The sequence below is a fragment of the Argentina silus genome (genome assembly GCF_951799395.1).
Source record: "Argentina silus genome assembly, chromosome: 7".
In the NCBI taxonomy this organism is placed as follows: Eukaryota; Metazoa; Chordata; class Actinopteri; order Argentiniformes; family Argentinidae; genus Argentina; species Argentina silus.
This window is the reverse complement of record NC_139661.1, coordinates 11,220,766-11,238,017: the sequence shown is the minus strand read 5'-3', so window position 1 is coordinate 11,238,017 and position 17,252 is coordinate 11,220,766. Positions and strand designations below refer to the sequence as shown.

General features: G+C 47.7%; 1 protein-coding gene across 1 annotated transcript in view; it reads left to right on the top strand.

Moving 5' to 3' along the window:
- Nucleotides 1-713: 713 nt before the first annotated feature.
- The window catches only part of hectd4 (HECT domain E3 ubiquitin protein ligase 4), a gene marked incomplete at its 5' end in the record, with an annotated part of 33,874 nt that continues 17,335 nt past the window's right edge, over nucleotides 714-17,252 (top strand). The window contains 36 exons of the mRNA XM_083673723.1: nucleotides 714-860; nucleotides 3,529-4,082; nucleotides 5,371-5,460; nucleotides 5,554-5,681; nucleotides 6,572-6,680; nucleotides 6,895-7,033; nucleotides 7,161-7,331; nucleotides 7,447-7,639; nucleotides 7,816-7,977; nucleotides 8,109-8,222; nucleotides 8,338-8,478; nucleotides 8,618-8,853; nucleotides 9,321-9,463; nucleotides 9,631-9,701; nucleotides 9,809-9,914; nucleotides 10,129-10,249; nucleotides 10,372-10,500; nucleotides 10,808-10,932; nucleotides 11,228-11,381; nucleotides 11,493-11,599; nucleotides 11,722-11,926; nucleotides 12,062-12,181; nucleotides 12,286-12,390; nucleotides 12,545-12,708; nucleotides 12,869-13,114; nucleotides 13,224-13,416; nucleotides 13,498-13,602; nucleotides 13,695-13,783; nucleotides 13,919-14,085; nucleotides 14,182-14,317; nucleotides 14,423-14,567; nucleotides 14,689-14,855; nucleotides 14,958-15,104; nucleotides 15,872-16,056; nucleotides 16,597-16,750; nucleotides 16,911-17,191. Of these exons, the coding sequence (XP_083529849.1) occupies nucleotides 714-860; nucleotides 3,529-4,082; nucleotides 5,371-5,460; nucleotides 5,554-5,681; nucleotides 6,572-6,680; nucleotides 6,895-7,033; nucleotides 7,161-7,331; nucleotides 7,447-7,639; nucleotides 7,816-7,977; nucleotides 8,109-8,222; nucleotides 8,338-8,478; nucleotides 8,618-8,853; nucleotides 9,321-9,463; nucleotides 9,631-9,701; nucleotides 9,809-9,914; nucleotides 10,129-10,249; nucleotides 10,372-10,500; nucleotides 10,808-10,932; nucleotides 11,228-11,381; nucleotides 11,493-11,599; nucleotides 11,722-11,926; nucleotides 12,062-12,181; nucleotides 12,286-12,390; nucleotides 12,545-12,708; nucleotides 12,869-13,114; nucleotides 13,224-13,416; nucleotides 13,498-13,602; nucleotides 13,695-13,783; nucleotides 13,919-14,085; nucleotides 14,182-14,317; nucleotides 14,423-14,567; nucleotides 14,689-14,855; nucleotides 14,958-15,104; nucleotides 15,872-16,056; nucleotides 16,597-16,750; nucleotides 16,911-17,191 (5,749 nt within the window). The remainder of the gene's footprint in view (nucleotides 861-3,528; nucleotides 4,083-5,370; nucleotides 5,461-5,553; nucleotides 5,682-6,571; nucleotides 6,681-6,894; nucleotides 7,034-7,160; nucleotides 7,332-7,446; nucleotides 7,640-7,815; nucleotides 7,978-8,108; nucleotides 8,223-8,337; nucleotides 8,479-8,617; nucleotides 8,854-9,320; nucleotides 9,464-9,630; nucleotides 9,702-9,808; nucleotides 9,915-10,128; nucleotides 10,250-10,371; nucleotides 10,501-10,807; nucleotides 10,933-11,227; nucleotides 11,382-11,492; nucleotides 11,600-11,721; nucleotides 11,927-12,061; nucleotides 12,182-12,285; nucleotides 12,391-12,544; nucleotides 12,709-12,868; nucleotides 13,115-13,223; nucleotides 13,417-13,497; nucleotides 13,603-13,694; nucleotides 13,784-13,918; nucleotides 14,086-14,181; nucleotides 14,318-14,422; nucleotides 14,568-14,688; nucleotides 14,856-14,957; nucleotides 15,105-15,871; nucleotides 16,057-16,596; nucleotides 16,751-16,910; nucleotides 17,192-17,252) is intronic.

Genomic DNA, 17,252 nt, shown 5'->3' with positions numbered 1-17,252 from the left:
TAATTGAGAGTATGAACAAGTTGTTTTGTCTGTGTTATTTACATGAAGACAAAACTACAATGACTTTGTAATAAAACAAAAATACGTTAATGCATGACAATATTTTTCAAACCTTGATATTATTTTTGTGTGTGTGTGTGTGTCTGTGTGTACGCGTGTGCGTGCGTGCGTGTGTTTCTGACAGTTTATTGTAAGGCGCAGTGTATGCTGGGAACAGTTGGCCTAGGAAACATGGCGTCTCACTGACAGCTGTGGGGTTTCCATTATCTGCGGCCACTGCTAAACAGGCGTTTGAGTATCAATTGATACGTCGCTTCTTTCTTATCGTGATTTGGTTCTCCCCATACTCCGTCTTCATCTAGAAAAAGCAGTCATTTGCGAATCTTTGTTATTTTAACGAGTTTACAGAGAGTGTCACGCCCACTCTGCTCTGAATACGAGCTGCTAACGCTAGAGAAAAAGAACCTGCCCCGCTAGCGCAGCTAAAGCTAGTGGAGAGATCAGCTGGCCAACCTATCTAGCTAGCTAGCTAGCCAGGTAGCTAACGCGGTATTAGCAAGCAAGAGAAGACAGCCAGTGCGACCGGCGTTGGCTAGATCGACAGACTCATCTGAACGACAGCAGAATGTCTTTTGGGTAGGGCGTTTTTGTCTTTTTGGATTTTACATTTTTAATGTTCGACATCTCTGGCATTTTACTCGGAGGAGAGAGAGATGGGCTCCGGGGCCGTGGATTCGTCCCAGTGGCTGTCAGTGAAGGAAGAGACAATTTTCCTTCACGATGGACTGATTCGGGTCACTGATCTAGCTGAACTTCCCAGTGAAATCGGGGTGTCAGAGCAGGGGGACACTGAGCAGGAGGTGAGTCAACACTGTCACTACATCAACGGTTGCCTTTCGAATGTTTCTTGCCAACATCCTAGCTAGGCTAGTACGAGGCTAACGTTAGCTAAAATGGTCAGTTGTTGACTTCACTAGGCATTTAGGTATCTAGATGGCTAGCAATTGGCAAGCCAAATAAGCCAGCTAGCTTGCTACAGACAGTAAGTTAACGTTAGCATGTCGGTCTCAGAATAGACAGCTAGGGATACGTTGCTAGTCAAGCGACAGAACAGCAGCTATAGCTAGCTGGCTCGATTTGGGAATGACTGGAGCTTCCAAGAAATTGGGAAGTTCCACAGACCACACAACACTGATATTTCAGGTCGTCTAGTCTACTATGCCTGCGTGTAATGGCAGCATGACTCACGTCCTAGAATTCGAATGGCTTTTGTATCCCCACCTTTGTGGTGACTGTTCCCTTTGGCCTATGCAGTGAAAGTGGTGGTTATTGTGCTCATCAACTCATTCTTGCATGCCTCACTTCAATTCTACAATGCAAATTGGCATACAAGTTGGACAAATACAATACGGAAAGTCAATTGGGTATGACTTCAAGCTCCTCAATGTGGCTGCTGTATGTCTTGAATATTTGCCTTTTAAATTAGTTATTGCTCAACAGTTAGTAACATGGAGATAATTTGCAAATATATCTTGAGTTACCCGAGTTGAAATAGCAGAATGCAAACAGCAGAATGAAGGGTGAGAGAAAGAAAGGGAGAAGGGGGATATGGGGGTCGGGACTAAGGTGACAGAGATGGAGAGTGAGACAAGGAGTGATGTTAGAGATAAAGTGACAGAGATTGATAGATGATGACTGAGTAAGTAAGTGAGGGATGGACAGATTGCATGACGCATCAGATGGACACAATGAATAACCTAGAGGGGACTAGACTCCACCAAGAGTTGTTGCTGGATATCTAGGCTAACATTTTTGCACTCTACACTGATTGGTTTTAACTGTGTCAGTCAACTTTTTCTATGTTCCTGAAATTTGACCAGCACCTTCTCCAGATAACCTGACCTGTTAGACCTGCCACTACTTGAAAGCCCTCTCGGTGCAGTTATTCCCAACCAGGGAGCTGAAATTAAAGTCTTAGCAACATTGGCTTGACCATTATTCTTGCATATACTAAGTGTACACTGGTTCAATCAATGCCAGGACAGGACATGAAAGTGTTCCATGTCCTTTCTGCAGTGGGATGAGAGGATGTAACTTGAGCATCCGCAGTGTCAGTGTGTCTCTGGTTATTGTGCTGTCACCACTATCCACTCCCCCTGCTCTGACTTACCTCACTCAGCCAATATGTTGAGGTAGGCCTAAGCTGCACTAATGATGATGGGGTGGGCTGGTCTGTGGACATTGTCCTTTCCATCTTAACAGAGTAGTAGGTAGCATTTGACACTTTAGGTTTAGCAGATCAACCTCCAACCAGTGTCTGATCTTTCTTGATGCCTTCTTGGGTTAGGGTTAGGGCCAGCCATGAAGCCAGCGAGGTTGTTGTTGTTGTTGTGTGTGTGTGTGTGTGTGTGTGTGTGTGTGTCTGTCTGTGTGTGTCATTACTGTTAAGTCATACCTTTAGGGTGTAGTGTAGACATGCTTTCACTCTGTATTTGAGGTAATGTTTGAAATTAACTATATAGCAGCTGGGCTGCACAGCACATTCCTGTAGCCTATTATGTGGTTTTGAAGAGGTCAAACACCCCTTTAGGCAGTGTAAAATATCAGATGTGCTGCGCAGAACGACTACAATGTAGTTTAGATTATCTCAAACCTGTGTGAAGTCAGTGTATCCACCAACCTCAAGACTATTTATATCCACACGGAGCAGCAGCCGTTCTGCAGAGGATGGTGGACTGGTGCATGATCCCAGCCTCCAATTAAGGAATGTTACCGTAACGTTAGTAGCATATCTGAAATGGAATCAATACAAAATGTGCCTGCTAAATGGTGTAATGGATTTTTTTTTTTCTAGTCCATGAGTCTTGGGCTACACAGTGGAATCGATACTTGAAATGTTGCCTAAGTGCAGATGATGCACAATTGTTCTTTGTATCTCCTAACCCCACTATGACTCTCCATTATTTCCTAGTTCACAGCACTTATTTTTGAAAATGATATGTTATGTTTTATTTGAGTCTAAGTTGCTCTGGATAAGAATATAGGCGTATGACTAAACCTGATGTTTAATCATTGCTACCTTTTTATGTTTTTGTTTTTGTTTTCATTGTTCCACTGTTAAGGAGAGCTTGCCCAAAGCATTTCATTACACCATCTACGGCTGTATTCTGTGTATATGACAAATAAACTTTGATTTGATTTGATTCTTATGTAGCAAATGAATACACTTAGCCTGCTACATTTGAAATAATTTTCACACATGTATAGGCTTACTAGGCTATATCAGTGAAATCATAGGGTCTGACCTCCTATTTCTCCCTCATATTCAATTAAGCTACACATGATCTCAGTGAACCAGTGCTTTGTTGTAGTAAATTAGATTTGGAGGTAGCCAGACCATAGCTAGATGGTGATTACGTAGCGAGTGCACTCTACTGGATGGCATCATAATTTGGAGAGATCTCCAGGGTTTTGTCCTGTAGGCTACAGAACCACATAAACTATTCTTTATGTCTCCCTCTCCTCCAGATCCTAACATTTGAGACGAAGAACCCGGCGGAGCTAGCCGAGCGTCTCCGGGCAGTCTGTGGTAACCAGAGCAACGCGTATGCGCGCCTGTTGGAGTATCGTCTGAATGCACTGCGTGGCCTATGGGGGGCGCAGCGGCAGCTGGCCCTGGAGGAGCAGCAGGAGCGTGAGGGGGCCGGCGGGGCAGATGAGGAGGCCCTGGCCCTGCTCAAACGCCAGGGTCTGCTGCAGCAGCCCGAGCAGGCGCCCTTCACCTCACGTGTCGGCCTGCTGTTGGTGTTTCCCCTGCTACAGTCCCAGACGCACAGCGACCCAGCGCTCTGTGGGGTCACGGCTGAGGTGCTGCTGTCCTGCCTGCGGGACTGCCAGCCCCTCAGCCTCAGCAAGGAGCCTGCCGACTGCCTCAACGGCCTGGAGGGGCTCCTCTGCTCCTGGCTGGAGGAGGGCACCCAGCAGACGGCACAGGGGCAGGGTCAGTCCCAGACACCGATGCTCCATGCGCACAGGCAGAGGGAGAATGCTGCAGCTGCTCTGGTAGCGCTTGCCTGTGCCAGGTGAGACCACACCCTGTGCAGCTTTTACCAACGATTGAGGGGTTGCTTAGAAGGGCGGCTGGGTCTGCTTGACTGATATGCAGCTTGATTCCAGCTCCATTCCAGCTTCGTGATATGGCATAAAAAGTGATCAGTGAACCCACCCTAGTGTCATTCCATTCCTGCCTTCCCTTCCCTAGTGGAATTCTTGGGGACCTTTATTTTTAGAAATTATGTGTGTACATGGCATTCAATCATTGCGTTTACCATGTCAGTGATGCTATTGCTAGATGCTAGTGATGCTTGTGTTTTTGTATTTGTATGCCACCTGGCCCACAGAGGAGGAAAGCAAGCACCTCTTCCCCCTTTTTCTTTCATCAGTGGCTGTTACATCAGTCTGGCTTCTGCTGTTGACAACTGAGCTTGACTTGTCAAAACCAGAACCCTCCCCCCCTTTGTGTGCCCTCTGTAGAGGCTGAGAGCCCATTGTTGTAGGGAACCATCCAGTCCTGGTGCTTTTTCACCCACAGTGATGGCTAGTTAAAGAGCTGTCTTCTGTTTCCCCCCTTTGATGGTTTGGGTGTGCTCAGTATCACAGGGTTAAGTGTGCTGACTGACTCCCTCTTGTGAACATGATGTCACCAGCTAGTGAGGTGTTTTGGATGTAATGTGGGGAGGGGGGATGCTGGTTAAAGGCTGAGTCATCTGTGTTGTTTATCACATGCGGGAACCATCATGTGAATAGCTAACCTCACACATTTTTTATCCAATGTTTCCAAAGCACAGTGTTTTAAAAATCGGAAGATGGTGATCACTGTACACTATCCTTAAAGCATACATGTATTGTACACATGTGAAGTGTACACACACACACACACACACACATACACACACACACACACACAGAAATTAGTTAACAATTAGTTAGATCAGTGGTTCCCAAACTTTTAACAGTCATGTACCCCCTGAGACACTCTACATCCTGTAATTGATATTCTATGAACATTATCCCTTACATATTAGACATTGTGATCATATTATTCTGTTGGATAGGGTGCATGCATTTATTTTTAGTACTGAGACTGCAGTCGGTTATTCAACAGGACTGTTTGGCAAGGTAAATCACAGATTTATTTCGCGTACCCCCTAGATCGATCCACGTACCCCCGGGGGTATGCGTACCCCACTTTGACAATAGTGGAGTTAGATCATAGGGTTGTGAAACACATAATTGACCTGATCATAATTGATCTGACTTTAGATTACTTTTATCATGCCTTGCCTTCATGTCTCTAAACTGTGTTTCCAGGGGGTCCCTCAAGACCTTCATCCACACTGTTCACCTGCTGCAGAAACAGACAGACCTGGGCCAGCTCCCTGTGGCTGATGTGCTCTACAGGTGAGCCTATACTAATGTCCATGTGTGGTTGGTGAGACACCCTACTGTGTCATTACCTCATCATGACCTCTCTGTCCATCTCTGCCACCCCAGACTCCTGGTGCTGGAGGGAGGGCCAGGATCCCCATCCTGTCTGCTGGGGGGCAAGCACAGCGTGTCCTGGGGCTTCGAGGACATGCTTCCTACACCTGACAGCACTGCTGGAGGGGCTGAAAGCAAAGGTAGGCCCCTTTACGTATGTTACAGAATTCTGCCTCATTATGATTTATTTATTCACCTCTTTAGATTATTTATATTTCCCCTTTGTCTTGAGCCAGTTAAAGCCTCAACAGAGAGGGAAACATGGAAATCGAGTCATGTGCAGCTTTCATTCTGTCTCATTGGCTGGGTGACAGACTAGAGAGCACAGTTGTGACTGGGACAGGTTTTGGGGGGAAAGGGGGAAGGGAGGGTGATGTCTTGCCTTCTCCAATCGATGAATTGACCTTGTAGAGCCCTGTAAGGCGATAGGACCTCTAGAGCTCCATCTACTGGATGCCTGTTGAGAGGCAAAGATGGTAGAGTGTAGCAGAGCTAGGAGGGTTGGGGTAATAATCCCTCAGACCGGTCAACGACAGGCAGGACCAGCCAATAGAAGCAGGCCACTTTGCGTTGTCATGCTTGCTGGTTGACTGGTTATTCTCCTTTGACTCTGATTAAGCTAATGCTGTGGGTGGGTTAGATATGGCTCCTTATGATGGAAAGATGTTTCATAGAGAATTGATGATGTCCTGCATTACCAAACTCAAATAGAGATATGAAATCAAGAGCCGCACTACAATACAGAGATTTCCAATGGGACAATTGGAAATAGTGAAATACCGCCAGACTATCCCTGCTGTCTGCAACATGGTGCCTCACAGCTTGGCGAATAGGTGTGAAAGCAAACAGATGGACTATTCTCTCTTCTATCTTGCTGCTCTCCTCCTTTGACTTTCTCACTCCCTCTCCTGTCACTTTTACCCCTCTTGCTCTCTAAGACTTCTTATCCTTCTTCCGTCCCTGGCTCCCTCCCTCATTTGCTCTCCCCTTCTCTTTCATTCTCCCTCATTCACTTTTCTTCCTCTTGCAGACACAGACCTGGGCCGCTGCCTGGCCACAGACGGGCTCTATCTGTACACCACTAACTCCTTTGGGAGAGGGATCAGCAAGCTGGGCTCTGGTTTGCACGGGACACTGAGGTAACATGACACCCATGTCTTCATCTGTAGCACTCTGAGGGGACAGAGGGAGTGCAGAGCTATAAATACCCTCCCAAGGGAACCACAGAGCCACCTCCTGTCCTGTACTTACCCTCCAACCTGCACTCAGATATCCCCTCTGACTTATCACATTCTTAGTGAAAAGTTGATGGCAATAGAAATTAACGGTATGTATATGTGTGTGCTTGTCCAGGGGATTTGTGTACTGTCGAAATGAGGAGTTGGAGCCCGGTTGGGTGGTGTTCAGCAGTGGCCGCCTTCTCCACCGCCCTGCCTCATTCGATGCCAAGGCTCATCAGCTGTGCCAGGTCATTGACCCCTTCACCCTCCAGGTAAGCCTCCACCCAGGGAAAGGCTTTGTTCATGACTCAATCACATTATGGATCCCTGTACCACACCATGTGCACTGCATTCTAACACTATCTTTTTTTCTAAGACTGTGTTCTCTGCCCTTGTCAGGTGTGCCAGATCATGCCCATGCCAGCCCACCACTTCCCGGTGGGCAGCAACATGACCACGCTGCACCTGTGCTCAGATGGAACCTACCTGTACTGGGTGTGGTCCCCTGCCAGTCTCAACGAGAAGACCCAGAAAGGCCACTCTGTCTTCATGGATGTCTTTCAGCTTTCGGTGAGCAGCATGCTCAACCTATCATTTAAAAGATGCTCAGCAATGCTCTTTTCCTGTTACTGTCCAGTATCTATCACCCCTCACCCATCTCCTCTTCCTCCTCCCCTTGGTACAGACACAGACTGGGTTGTGTGTGGCAGACACACTGCAGGAGAGGGTGATCCTGACGCGGAAGGAGGGCGAATCATCCAAGTGTCTGAACGAGCTGCTGCTGAGCCGCATGTCACGCTTCCGCGCCTCCCACTCCGCCACACTGGCCGCCCTCACCGGCTCCGCCATCACCAACACCGTCAAAGAGGAGCAGTCGGGTAACTATGTAGATGGATCTCAGATATGTGTTAGAGCCCAGGAAATAAGAGAGAGACTTTTTTTTAAATTTTTTATTATCATGTCACATATGCACTCCAGTGTATTGATGCTAGTGTGTTGATGCTACAGTTTTTAAATCTCTGTGGTGATTCATCGGTTTGCTTCTCGTCCACAGCTGTCAATACTAGCTGTGGCCTTCCCCTGAAGACTCTGAGGAAGACACCCATGTATGTGTGTGGGACCTACCTGGTCATGCTGGCATCTCCGCCTGGCGTGTCTGGGAGCTCCGCCACACGCTCCCTGTTTGGGGGCACCAGTGGTCTGTCCTCCCTTAAGAGTAAGAGCAGACATTTTGTGTAGCCTTAGCAGATCTCTGTTGTGTTATAAACACTTTCCTTAACATGACTGTCAGTGGTGTGTTTCTTGGTTGCTTTCCTCTCTTTAACTTGGGTCTCTTTCTCTGGTCAGTTCTAGCCTCCAGTCTGGTGTTCAACCTGGCTGATGGTCAGTTCAGCAGCCGTGCAGACCTCATTGACGCCCCTGGCAGTTCTCTTGGCAGGGGTGCCCAGGTAGCAGGGCTTGGTAAGCTCCGTTTGGGCCTTGGGGGGAGGGGGGGGGGGGGGGGGGAATTAAACTTAGGATATGTCGATAACAATTGACCTTTGTGGTGCTTGCATCCTGCCCCATACGTCTGCAGGAGCCTGTTATGATGCCCTCAACAACCTGATCTGGACTTGCTCCAGTGACTACATGGACCAGTGGTGTAACCCTGGCAACCAAGCCTTCCATCACGTGTGCCATAGGCTTGGTGTCAGCCATGTCATCAAAGAACCCAAAGGTAGCCATAACAGCCCTAATCCTCTTTAGAAAATAAGGCTTTGCACATAGCAGAATTGCATAGCAGAATCTATACTAGCTTCCCCCTTGTGTTAAATCAAACCATTGAAAGTTTACAACCCTTCTCTCCCCCCTTGCAGAGGAGACAGTGGCCACTGGAGAGGTGATCAACCAGCTGCTTCACCATGTGGGCGCCATGTGTATCCACCAGCTCAACCTGCTGGCAGCCAGCAGCAGCAGCCTGCCCCTGGGCACCCTGCTGGGCAAGCAGCACCCCATAGAGGCTCGCCACTTCAGCAGCATCTGTGACATCATGGAGAAAGCTATGGTCAATGGGGACACCTGCATCATCCGCTGCATCCTGGTGGTGTTTCAGGTAGGTTTGAGCTGCAGTAGGAGCCCAAAGAGATTTTTCAGGTGCACTTTCAAGCTGTGAATCTCTCGTTCTACCACATCCCAAAGGTGTTCTATTGGATTCAGAACCGGTGACTGGGAAGGCCACTGAAGAACACTGAACTCATTGTCATGTTCATGAAACCAGTTTGAGAAGACTTTTGCTTTGTGACATGGTGCATTATCATGCTGGAAGTAGCCATTAGAAGATGGGTAAATTGTGGCCATGAAGGGATGCACATGGTCAGCAACAATACTCAAATAGGCTGTGGCATTCAAGCGATGATTGATTGGTATTAACAGGCCCAAAGTGTGCCAAGAAAACATTCCCCACACCATTGCATCACCTCTACCATGAGAAGGTGTACAGATGTTCCTAATAAAGTGTTTGGTGAGTGTATATATATTGTATATTCTAACCACTCTTTTTTTTCATGTGTGTTTGTTCAGGTGGTGTTTAGGTTCTTTAACCCTCAGTCAGAGAAGAACAGGGAGAGCGTGCGGCGTTCAGGTCTGCTGCTGTGGCAGCTGCTCATGGCTCCTGTGGACCAGATTGGAGCAGAGATCCAGGGGGAGGTGTGCCTGGCTATTAGGTAAACACAAAATGACCTAACGCCGGACAGCACTAAGCAAAAATCACATTGGAGACAGCCTTCTCGAAAATTATCACACGGGCTATTTGAGGCAATTCCATGTCCTGTCCTTAATGAACAGAGTTTGACTGGTCTGTCTGTGTCTTTCTATCCCTTCTTCCCTGAAGCTCGGGCCTGAATACTTTGTATCAGGGGGAGACTGAACTCAACAACCTGCTGAAGCTGGTCCTCACAGAAGGTGAAATACTGGTTGAAATATATACATTCTTCAATAGCAGTGCTGTAATGCTGTGTTGTATGCATCAGTATGAAGTACTGAATATAGTTTGTGTATTTAATTCTTAGGAGAAAGGAACACTGGTTTGTCTCAGCTACGTGATGTCATCCTCACCAACTTAGCTGACCAACTGCAAAAAAATCGGTTTGGTAGCGAGGATGATGACCACTACAGGTAGACTGCAGCTTTCTCCTTCCAACTCACTTTTACAAGCATTAGTTCAGAATTTGTTTGCCTTGTCATTTATACAGCATTTAATGATGTGCTTAAAAGAGAACGCTCTCTTCCCCTGACCAGTGCAGAATGATTTCCCTGTGTAATCTACTATAAAATGTTATATCCCATTAATGAACTGACTGACTCCCTCTCTCCTGTGCAACGCCTGTAGACTAAGTGATGAACTTCTACACTACATCTTGAAGACCGTTGTCCGCGAATCCTGCCTCCTCATCACAAAATGTCAGACTGTTGCCAGGGACGACTTTCAGAAGCTTCTATCCACTGTGCCAGTATGTCTGCCTGTAACTTTGTTTGGTTTAGGCAGCATGTTGTCCAATTGACAACAGATGCATTCGATTGTTGTGTATTTATTATTTAATTACTGACTAAAAGTTATCCTCCACTCCACCAGGTGGCCTCACCAAGCTTGCGCTACCTCATGGCCGTTCAAAACCACCTGCTTAGTAACACTGTTCTGATCCGCCCCGATGACAACGATGACAGCGACAACTCCCTACAGGGTGAAACAATGAAGGTACAGGTAAACACCCCCTTTTTATAATACCCCTACTGCTCTCTGTCCATGTGGAGTATGTCTGTCCTTTTCTCTCTGTCTATAAGTGGGGACTCAATAGCTGGAGCAATGGGGAATGGATGCTTAATTATGCAATGTCCCCCAATTGAACCAATTCCAGTAGGCTAAATGATCCCTTTCTCCTCTCCCAAATACGTCCATTATGTTCTGTAGTGTTCACTGAGTGCCTGCATGTTTCTGTAAGAGTTTTCCTGTTTAAAAACAATGAGGCACTCTTACGGAAGCGTGAGCCTTTTTTCTGTGTGGTTGCCAGGAGTTGCAGACCAGCATTCTGTCCCTGGCCACCAAGATCCTGGTTGGATGTGACGAGGTGCTGGAGACCCTGCAGCAGGTGACCACTGCCCTCATCAACAGTGACATCCCTGACAGAGACACCAGGTGATGCTTTCCCTTCACCTGTCTACAACAATACGTTGTTTTATCTTTAACATCTGGCTCCCTCTGTTTTTATTTGTCATTTGTTTGATCTGTTGTGTACCCAGCCTGTTTAACTCTCAAAGGTGTAATTGGACCTGTTGACTTTCTATCTGTGTGTGATCCTTCCATTTCTGTTCATGTTCTTGTTCTATCACTCCCATCTCCCACTCTCTCTGCACTTAAATGTCTCCTCTTTCTACCTCCCTATAACCTTTCTCTCTCTGTCCCCCTTTTCCTCTTTCCAACTTGTCCCCAGGCTGAAGGGCTTGGAGCAGTTGACCAAGGCAACCATGCTGGGGCACCTGCTGCCTGTGCTGCTCACCTCTCTGATGCACCCCAACCTTCAGACGCTGACGCTGGCTGACGCCCTCATGCCCCAACTAGTGCAGCTGGTTCTCTACACCAGCCAGGTGGGGGCACTCAAACCAACCAATCCCCTCAGTTCAGATATGTACTGTACACTGCTCTCGTTAGGAAGTGGTGTGGTCTTTGCATTTATGTCTCCATGTTTTTTTCCCCAGACTGCTCTGTTGCTGAAGACCCAGTCCCCACTCTTCACTGATGGGGCTCCACTGTCAGGTGGGCCCTTGGGTCAGGGAGGAAAGACGCCTGCTGCTGCTGACGACAGGTACGAATGTGCAGGGTCCACTGTGTAGATGAGTATCCCAAGTCAGGACTATGAGCTTAGTTTTGCAAGTTTGTTTATATATATCATCTTTCCATCATGTCTGTTCCTCCGTCCATCCCCAGCTTCCGGATCCTAGACGAGCGGGAGGAGCCAGGCTTCCTCACAGGGCTGAAGATCCCTGCCCCATGGGCTGCTGGGAAGACAGTGGAGACTGTACACCCAGTGCGAGACAACTTTAAGTTCAAGGAGACGGTTCACATCCCTGGGGCACGATGCCTTTACCTGCGCTTCGACTCTCGCTGCTCTTCTCAGTATGATTACGACAAGGTGCTCACTCCCCTGGCACACCTCTTCACACATCTCATTCCCATGTTAAGGCCATGGCATACCATGTGTAGTGGTTGTCTAGCATTCAAACGCTTTTTTAGGGAGGAGTATTTAGTCTTGTCTCTAATGTTTCAGTTGGTCATGTATGCCGGGCCCAACACCAACAGTCGCAAGGTGACTGAGTATGGAGGCAACACGCTGGGTTATGGCAGTCGCAGTGTCTTGGGGACAGGTTGGCCCAAAGACCTGGTCAAGGTGAGAGGGGCTGGGCCATCCAGTAGAGCATTTTACTGTCTCTCACGCATGTGCACACACACACACACATAAAAAGCTACAGCCCTCTACATTCTGTGCTACAGGTGGAGGGTGATACTGTGACATTTTCCTTTGAGATGAGGAGCGGGCGGGAGCACAACACCCCTGACAAGGCCATGTGGGGATTCTCCTGCACTGTCAGAGCTCAGGTAAATTGTCAGACACGCATGTCCAAAACATCTCTCTGCATTATTACAACAGTTGTGATGTGGCTGGGATTGTAGAATGTGGCATATTTTGACAGAAAGCAACAAAATGGACATCTGTTTATGCTGAACATTTTGATTTGTTTTGTCCTTCCAGGAGTCATCTGAGGATGTCTCTGGGGGTCTCCCCTTCCTGGCAGACCTAGCATTGGGTCTGTCTGTGTTGGCCTGCTCTATGCTTCGCATCCTCTACAATGGGCCTGAGGTAACGAGAGAGGAGGACGCTTGCCATGACCTGCTTTGCTCCAAGCTGCTCCAGAGGTCAGCAAAACAGACAGTAATACAGGACATGCATTGTAGTGCCGCAAAACTGAGGAGCACAGTCTCACACAGATAAACAGTATACAGAGAAAAACAGTAATATGCAGCATGATATATGTGAATAAAAGATCACAGACTAATGGACAACTGGTATCCTCAGGTGCCAGTGGCAGGTTGAGGCCAATGGGGCCATCTCCCCAGCACTGACACCCAGCCCTTCCCCCTTACCACTTACTATCGAGGAGGACCGGGAGTTCACCTACCCATCTGACGTTCTCATCCCACCCCCAGGCCTCATGCCTGGGGCCTACTTTGACCTGCCCCGCATCCGCCTTCCTCCGGGCATCATGGGCCGGCTACGAGAAGTGTCCGGCAGGGCGAGGCCGCAGTTCCGTCCCAGCATCAAGTAAGAAAGTGTTGTACTGTAAGGCATAGGTGCTAAACATCAGTCCTGCTATAGCCAGTGTTTGTTGCATATTCTCACCACCTCTCTCTCTCCCTCTTGTACCTGTTAGGGAAGTGATCAGGCCAGACGTCATGGAGGAGGTGATTGTGTCATGTGTGATAAAGCACTTAACTCTGGTAGACGCCCTCCAGTCACTGGTCAACTTCCAGTACTGTGAGGAACATGCAGAGGAGCATGACCTGCTCTGTAAGATCATGGCTGAGACCTTCAAGAAGATCAACGCCATGGAGCGGCAGCTGCAGGTACACCACTGTCTGTGTCTGTGTGTTTGTGTGTATGTCTGTGTGTGTGTTTGTGTGTAACTATCCTTTGTCCAATCTCAGAGTGTAGCAGAGCTTGAACAGAAGTGGCAGAACGAGGTGGAGGAGGCTCAACAGGGAAAGCTGGAGAACAACGCTCCTTTCTTCCATGACTATCACTTCTTTGAGGTATGCACACACATCTATCAAGCCCTAATTACCCAGACGGTTTCTTAAATGTGTTTACCAATTAGCTTACGCAATGTGTTCTCATTTCCCAGAACAAAATGAAGGAGCTGGAATTGCTGTGCTCACTAAAGGAGGTCCCAGTAGACTGCAGTGATTTGGAAAATGTTGTACTTGCACTGAGGTAAACCATTAGAGATGATGTGATAATAAATAACATTGTTGCAATGCTGAGACAATGTCTCCTCTACTCCATTACTGGGGTGACAGATCTTATTTCAGTCTTTTCTGTTTTTTTGTTCTGAATATACACACACAGGGAGAAGTTCTTCCAGGAGGTAAACTCCATGCACCTGAAGAGTGCCACCCCGCTGGCCAAAACCAAAGCCCTAGTGAAGAGCCTTATGAACCGCACAGAGCTGCTGCTCCACGTCACGATCGCTCCACACTGCAGGAGCCTAACCACCACGCCTGCTGGCACGCCAGGTAAACCTCCCCAGCTTACACCTGCCCCGCCGTATACTTACCCTCCCAATAACTTGACTTACTTTGACTGTGTGGATCTGGTCTGTTCTATTTCAGCCTGTAAGTCTGTGTCAGACACTAAGACGGTGGTCCCCATGGTGAAGCAGCCAGTCTTCCTGCGCAGCATGTCTGCACCCTCTGATCTGGAGATGATTGCCAACCAGGACTTGGAGTTCACACACGCCAGCCAAAGGTTTGTTCTGAATCACTGTGATAATACAGAGACATTTTGATTACAAAAATATCCTCACTGAGCGATGAGTGGAGGGAGTCCTCACCCCTCTACCTTGTTCTGTAGGAGGCGACACCACCCCACCAGTCATCGTAGTAGCTCCTTCACACTCCTGCAGTCACTTGCGATCGAGGATAGCCGGGACAAACCAACTTACAGTGTGCTCCTAGGGCAGCTCTTTGCCTTCATAGGGACCATGCCTGACCAAACCGTAAGCCCTGCCCACCCCCTTTCACTCGCATGTCCCATTTCTGTGTTTTTGTTGCCTAATGATGGGAAAATGTTGTACTCCTTTTATATTATGACTTCTGAGGTATTCTGCTTCTCCCCAGGTGTCCAGCAGCAGTTTCCTGTCGGCTGCACAGACAAGGTGGAGGCGGGGCAGCACACGGAAACAGGCACTCGTTCACATGAGGGAGCTGCTCACTGCCGCAGTCAGAGTGGGTGGAGTCACCCACCTGGTTGGACCCGTCACTATGGTGCTGCAGGGTGGGCCCAGGTACGGGTTGCACACAGACTGGTTTACATATCAACAACTTCATCAAGGTCTATTTACCTTTCTTAATGTATGTGTATCCCTGTTTGTGTGTCACCTGTGCAGGATCGAGGAGCTGACCTGTGGGGGAATGGTGGAACAGGTGCAGGAGGCCTTTGGGGAGACGATGACGTCTGTAGTGTCACTATGTGCTCGCTACCCCATCGCTTGTTCTAACAGTATCGGCATGCTGTGCACAATCCCCTATACCAGGCAAGACAATTCTTCACCAAACCCTCAAAAACACATTTTAACACTATTTTGTGTACAGTATACTATTAGCATTATAGAACCTAACCAGCAGACCTCAGAAGCCTGCACATACCAACTAGAAAAAGAAGTTCCAGAAGGAACTTGGTAGTGGGCTTGCAATGTCTTATTTTGGTAGTAGAAAAAAGTTGAAAGATGGTTTAGACAATAGATAGATATGCTGGGTTCTTGAAATGGCAGCTACTGCGTTCTTGCACTCTATCTGTCTGAAGTAAACACTTTAGATAGAGTGCAGGAAAGCATTTTGGAACACAGCATTTATGGTCTCAGGGCGACATCTTGGGCCAAGAAACCAATCAAATTGACTGGGGCAGGACAAACAAACATTTCACAACAGGATGGCGGCTACTTCACTGGAAAATGAGGATGTCTTCCACTACAGTTTCTGAAATAAATATACACTATTTTTGTATGAAATAAACACTTTCTACATGTATTATACCCCCTCTTACTAGCAAGCTACTCTATTTCTGGCATAGAAATGCCTACGAAGTTTGTGTTAGTATAATCGCTAATCGTTGCTAGCTACCTTGCCAGCTAAGGCACTGCATCAGGTAGCCTAGCAACAACAGTCACATACTTCACCATGTTAAAAGATAGGAGTTTTTGAGTTACAAAAAAATAATAAAATAAAAATATATATATGTATATAACACTTGTGTTGTGTGTATATATCTTACATGTATCCCTCTGTCCCTGTGTTCCTATAGGAGTGAGGAGCAGTGCCTGGTGCGCAGCGGACTGGTCCAGCTCATGGACCGCCTGTGCAGCCTGAGTGGCCAGAGAGACTGCAGCTCCAACGAGAAGCAGACCAAGAAGCAGAAGGTGGCCACTATGGCCTGGGCTGCCTTCCAGGTTCTGGCCAACCGCTGCATTGAGTGGGAGAAGGTTGAAGGTATGTGTGAGATCATTATGGGTTAGTAGGATTTAGTGAATAGAAGTTATCAACTTTTGAAGAAGGTAGCTCACTGCAAGCAGCTCTGATGGAAACACTCAAATAAAACGTATGAAAAGAGCGTAAGACAGAGGTTTCTTATGTTGTCATACTCCACTGTGTTCATTAGGAAGGTTTGTAAGCCTGTCTAGAATGTCAGTGTTTCTTCATAAGTCTTTATTTTGTAGGGTCTACTACCAAAGTGAGGGCAAGGTGCAGAAGAGTAGCTGGAGGTAAAGCTTAGGCAGGTTTGGTGAAAGTTGAGTCAGGCAAATAATGCAGGACCCCGAGAATAATGGCGTGGAGCTAATGTGAATACCTGATGTTTGACATGCTCAGACTGTATGTTTCATGAGAAAGATCACAAATACTTTATATATTAGGATCTAAGTTTGAACATAGATACACTAATGGATACAACCATACATCAGTGTTCTTTTTACAGTATGATAAGTGTGCAGTGATGATGGCACCTTCAGTAACATATCTCCTCCTCTTAAGGTGGCTCTACAGATGCAGTGCACTCTGGTCTGGCACGGCAGGTGTCCAGCCTGCTGACCAACCACCTGGCCCGAGCCACAGAGTGCTGTGGAAACCAGGCAGCAGGGAACGACGCCCTGCAGGATGTCCTCAGCCTTCTCAACGACCTGTCTAGGTATGTACTGTACAACTTACCCATAGAGCAAGACCCTCAGAAATACTGAGACCAACATGAGATCTCCTTTACTATTCTGCACTCTCTGTGTTTTCTTCTGAATGCATTTTGTATCCTTTGTCTTATTTTTATCTTACATGGCTGTCTGTTTATCCTCCAGGAGCCACATAGGGAAGGCCATCCTGAGCCAGCCAGCCTGTGTATCAAAGCTCCTGTCTCTGCTGCTGGACCAGCGGCCATCACCAAAGCTGGTGTTGATCATTCTGCAGCTGTGCCGTGCTGCCCTGCCCCTCATGAGTGTGGAGGACTGTGGCAATGTGGCACTGCCCTCCTGGAGCTACTCCATCAACACACTGGACGCTGAGCAGCAAGACGCCAGCGACCCTGCCTCACGCATCGCTGCCCTGCTGCTTGCCAAGCTGGCTGACTATGTTGTGCCAGGTAGCTAAGACACTTTGTTTTGACATGCTGGTCATGAGATCCCTGGCCTCTGTGGGTGCTC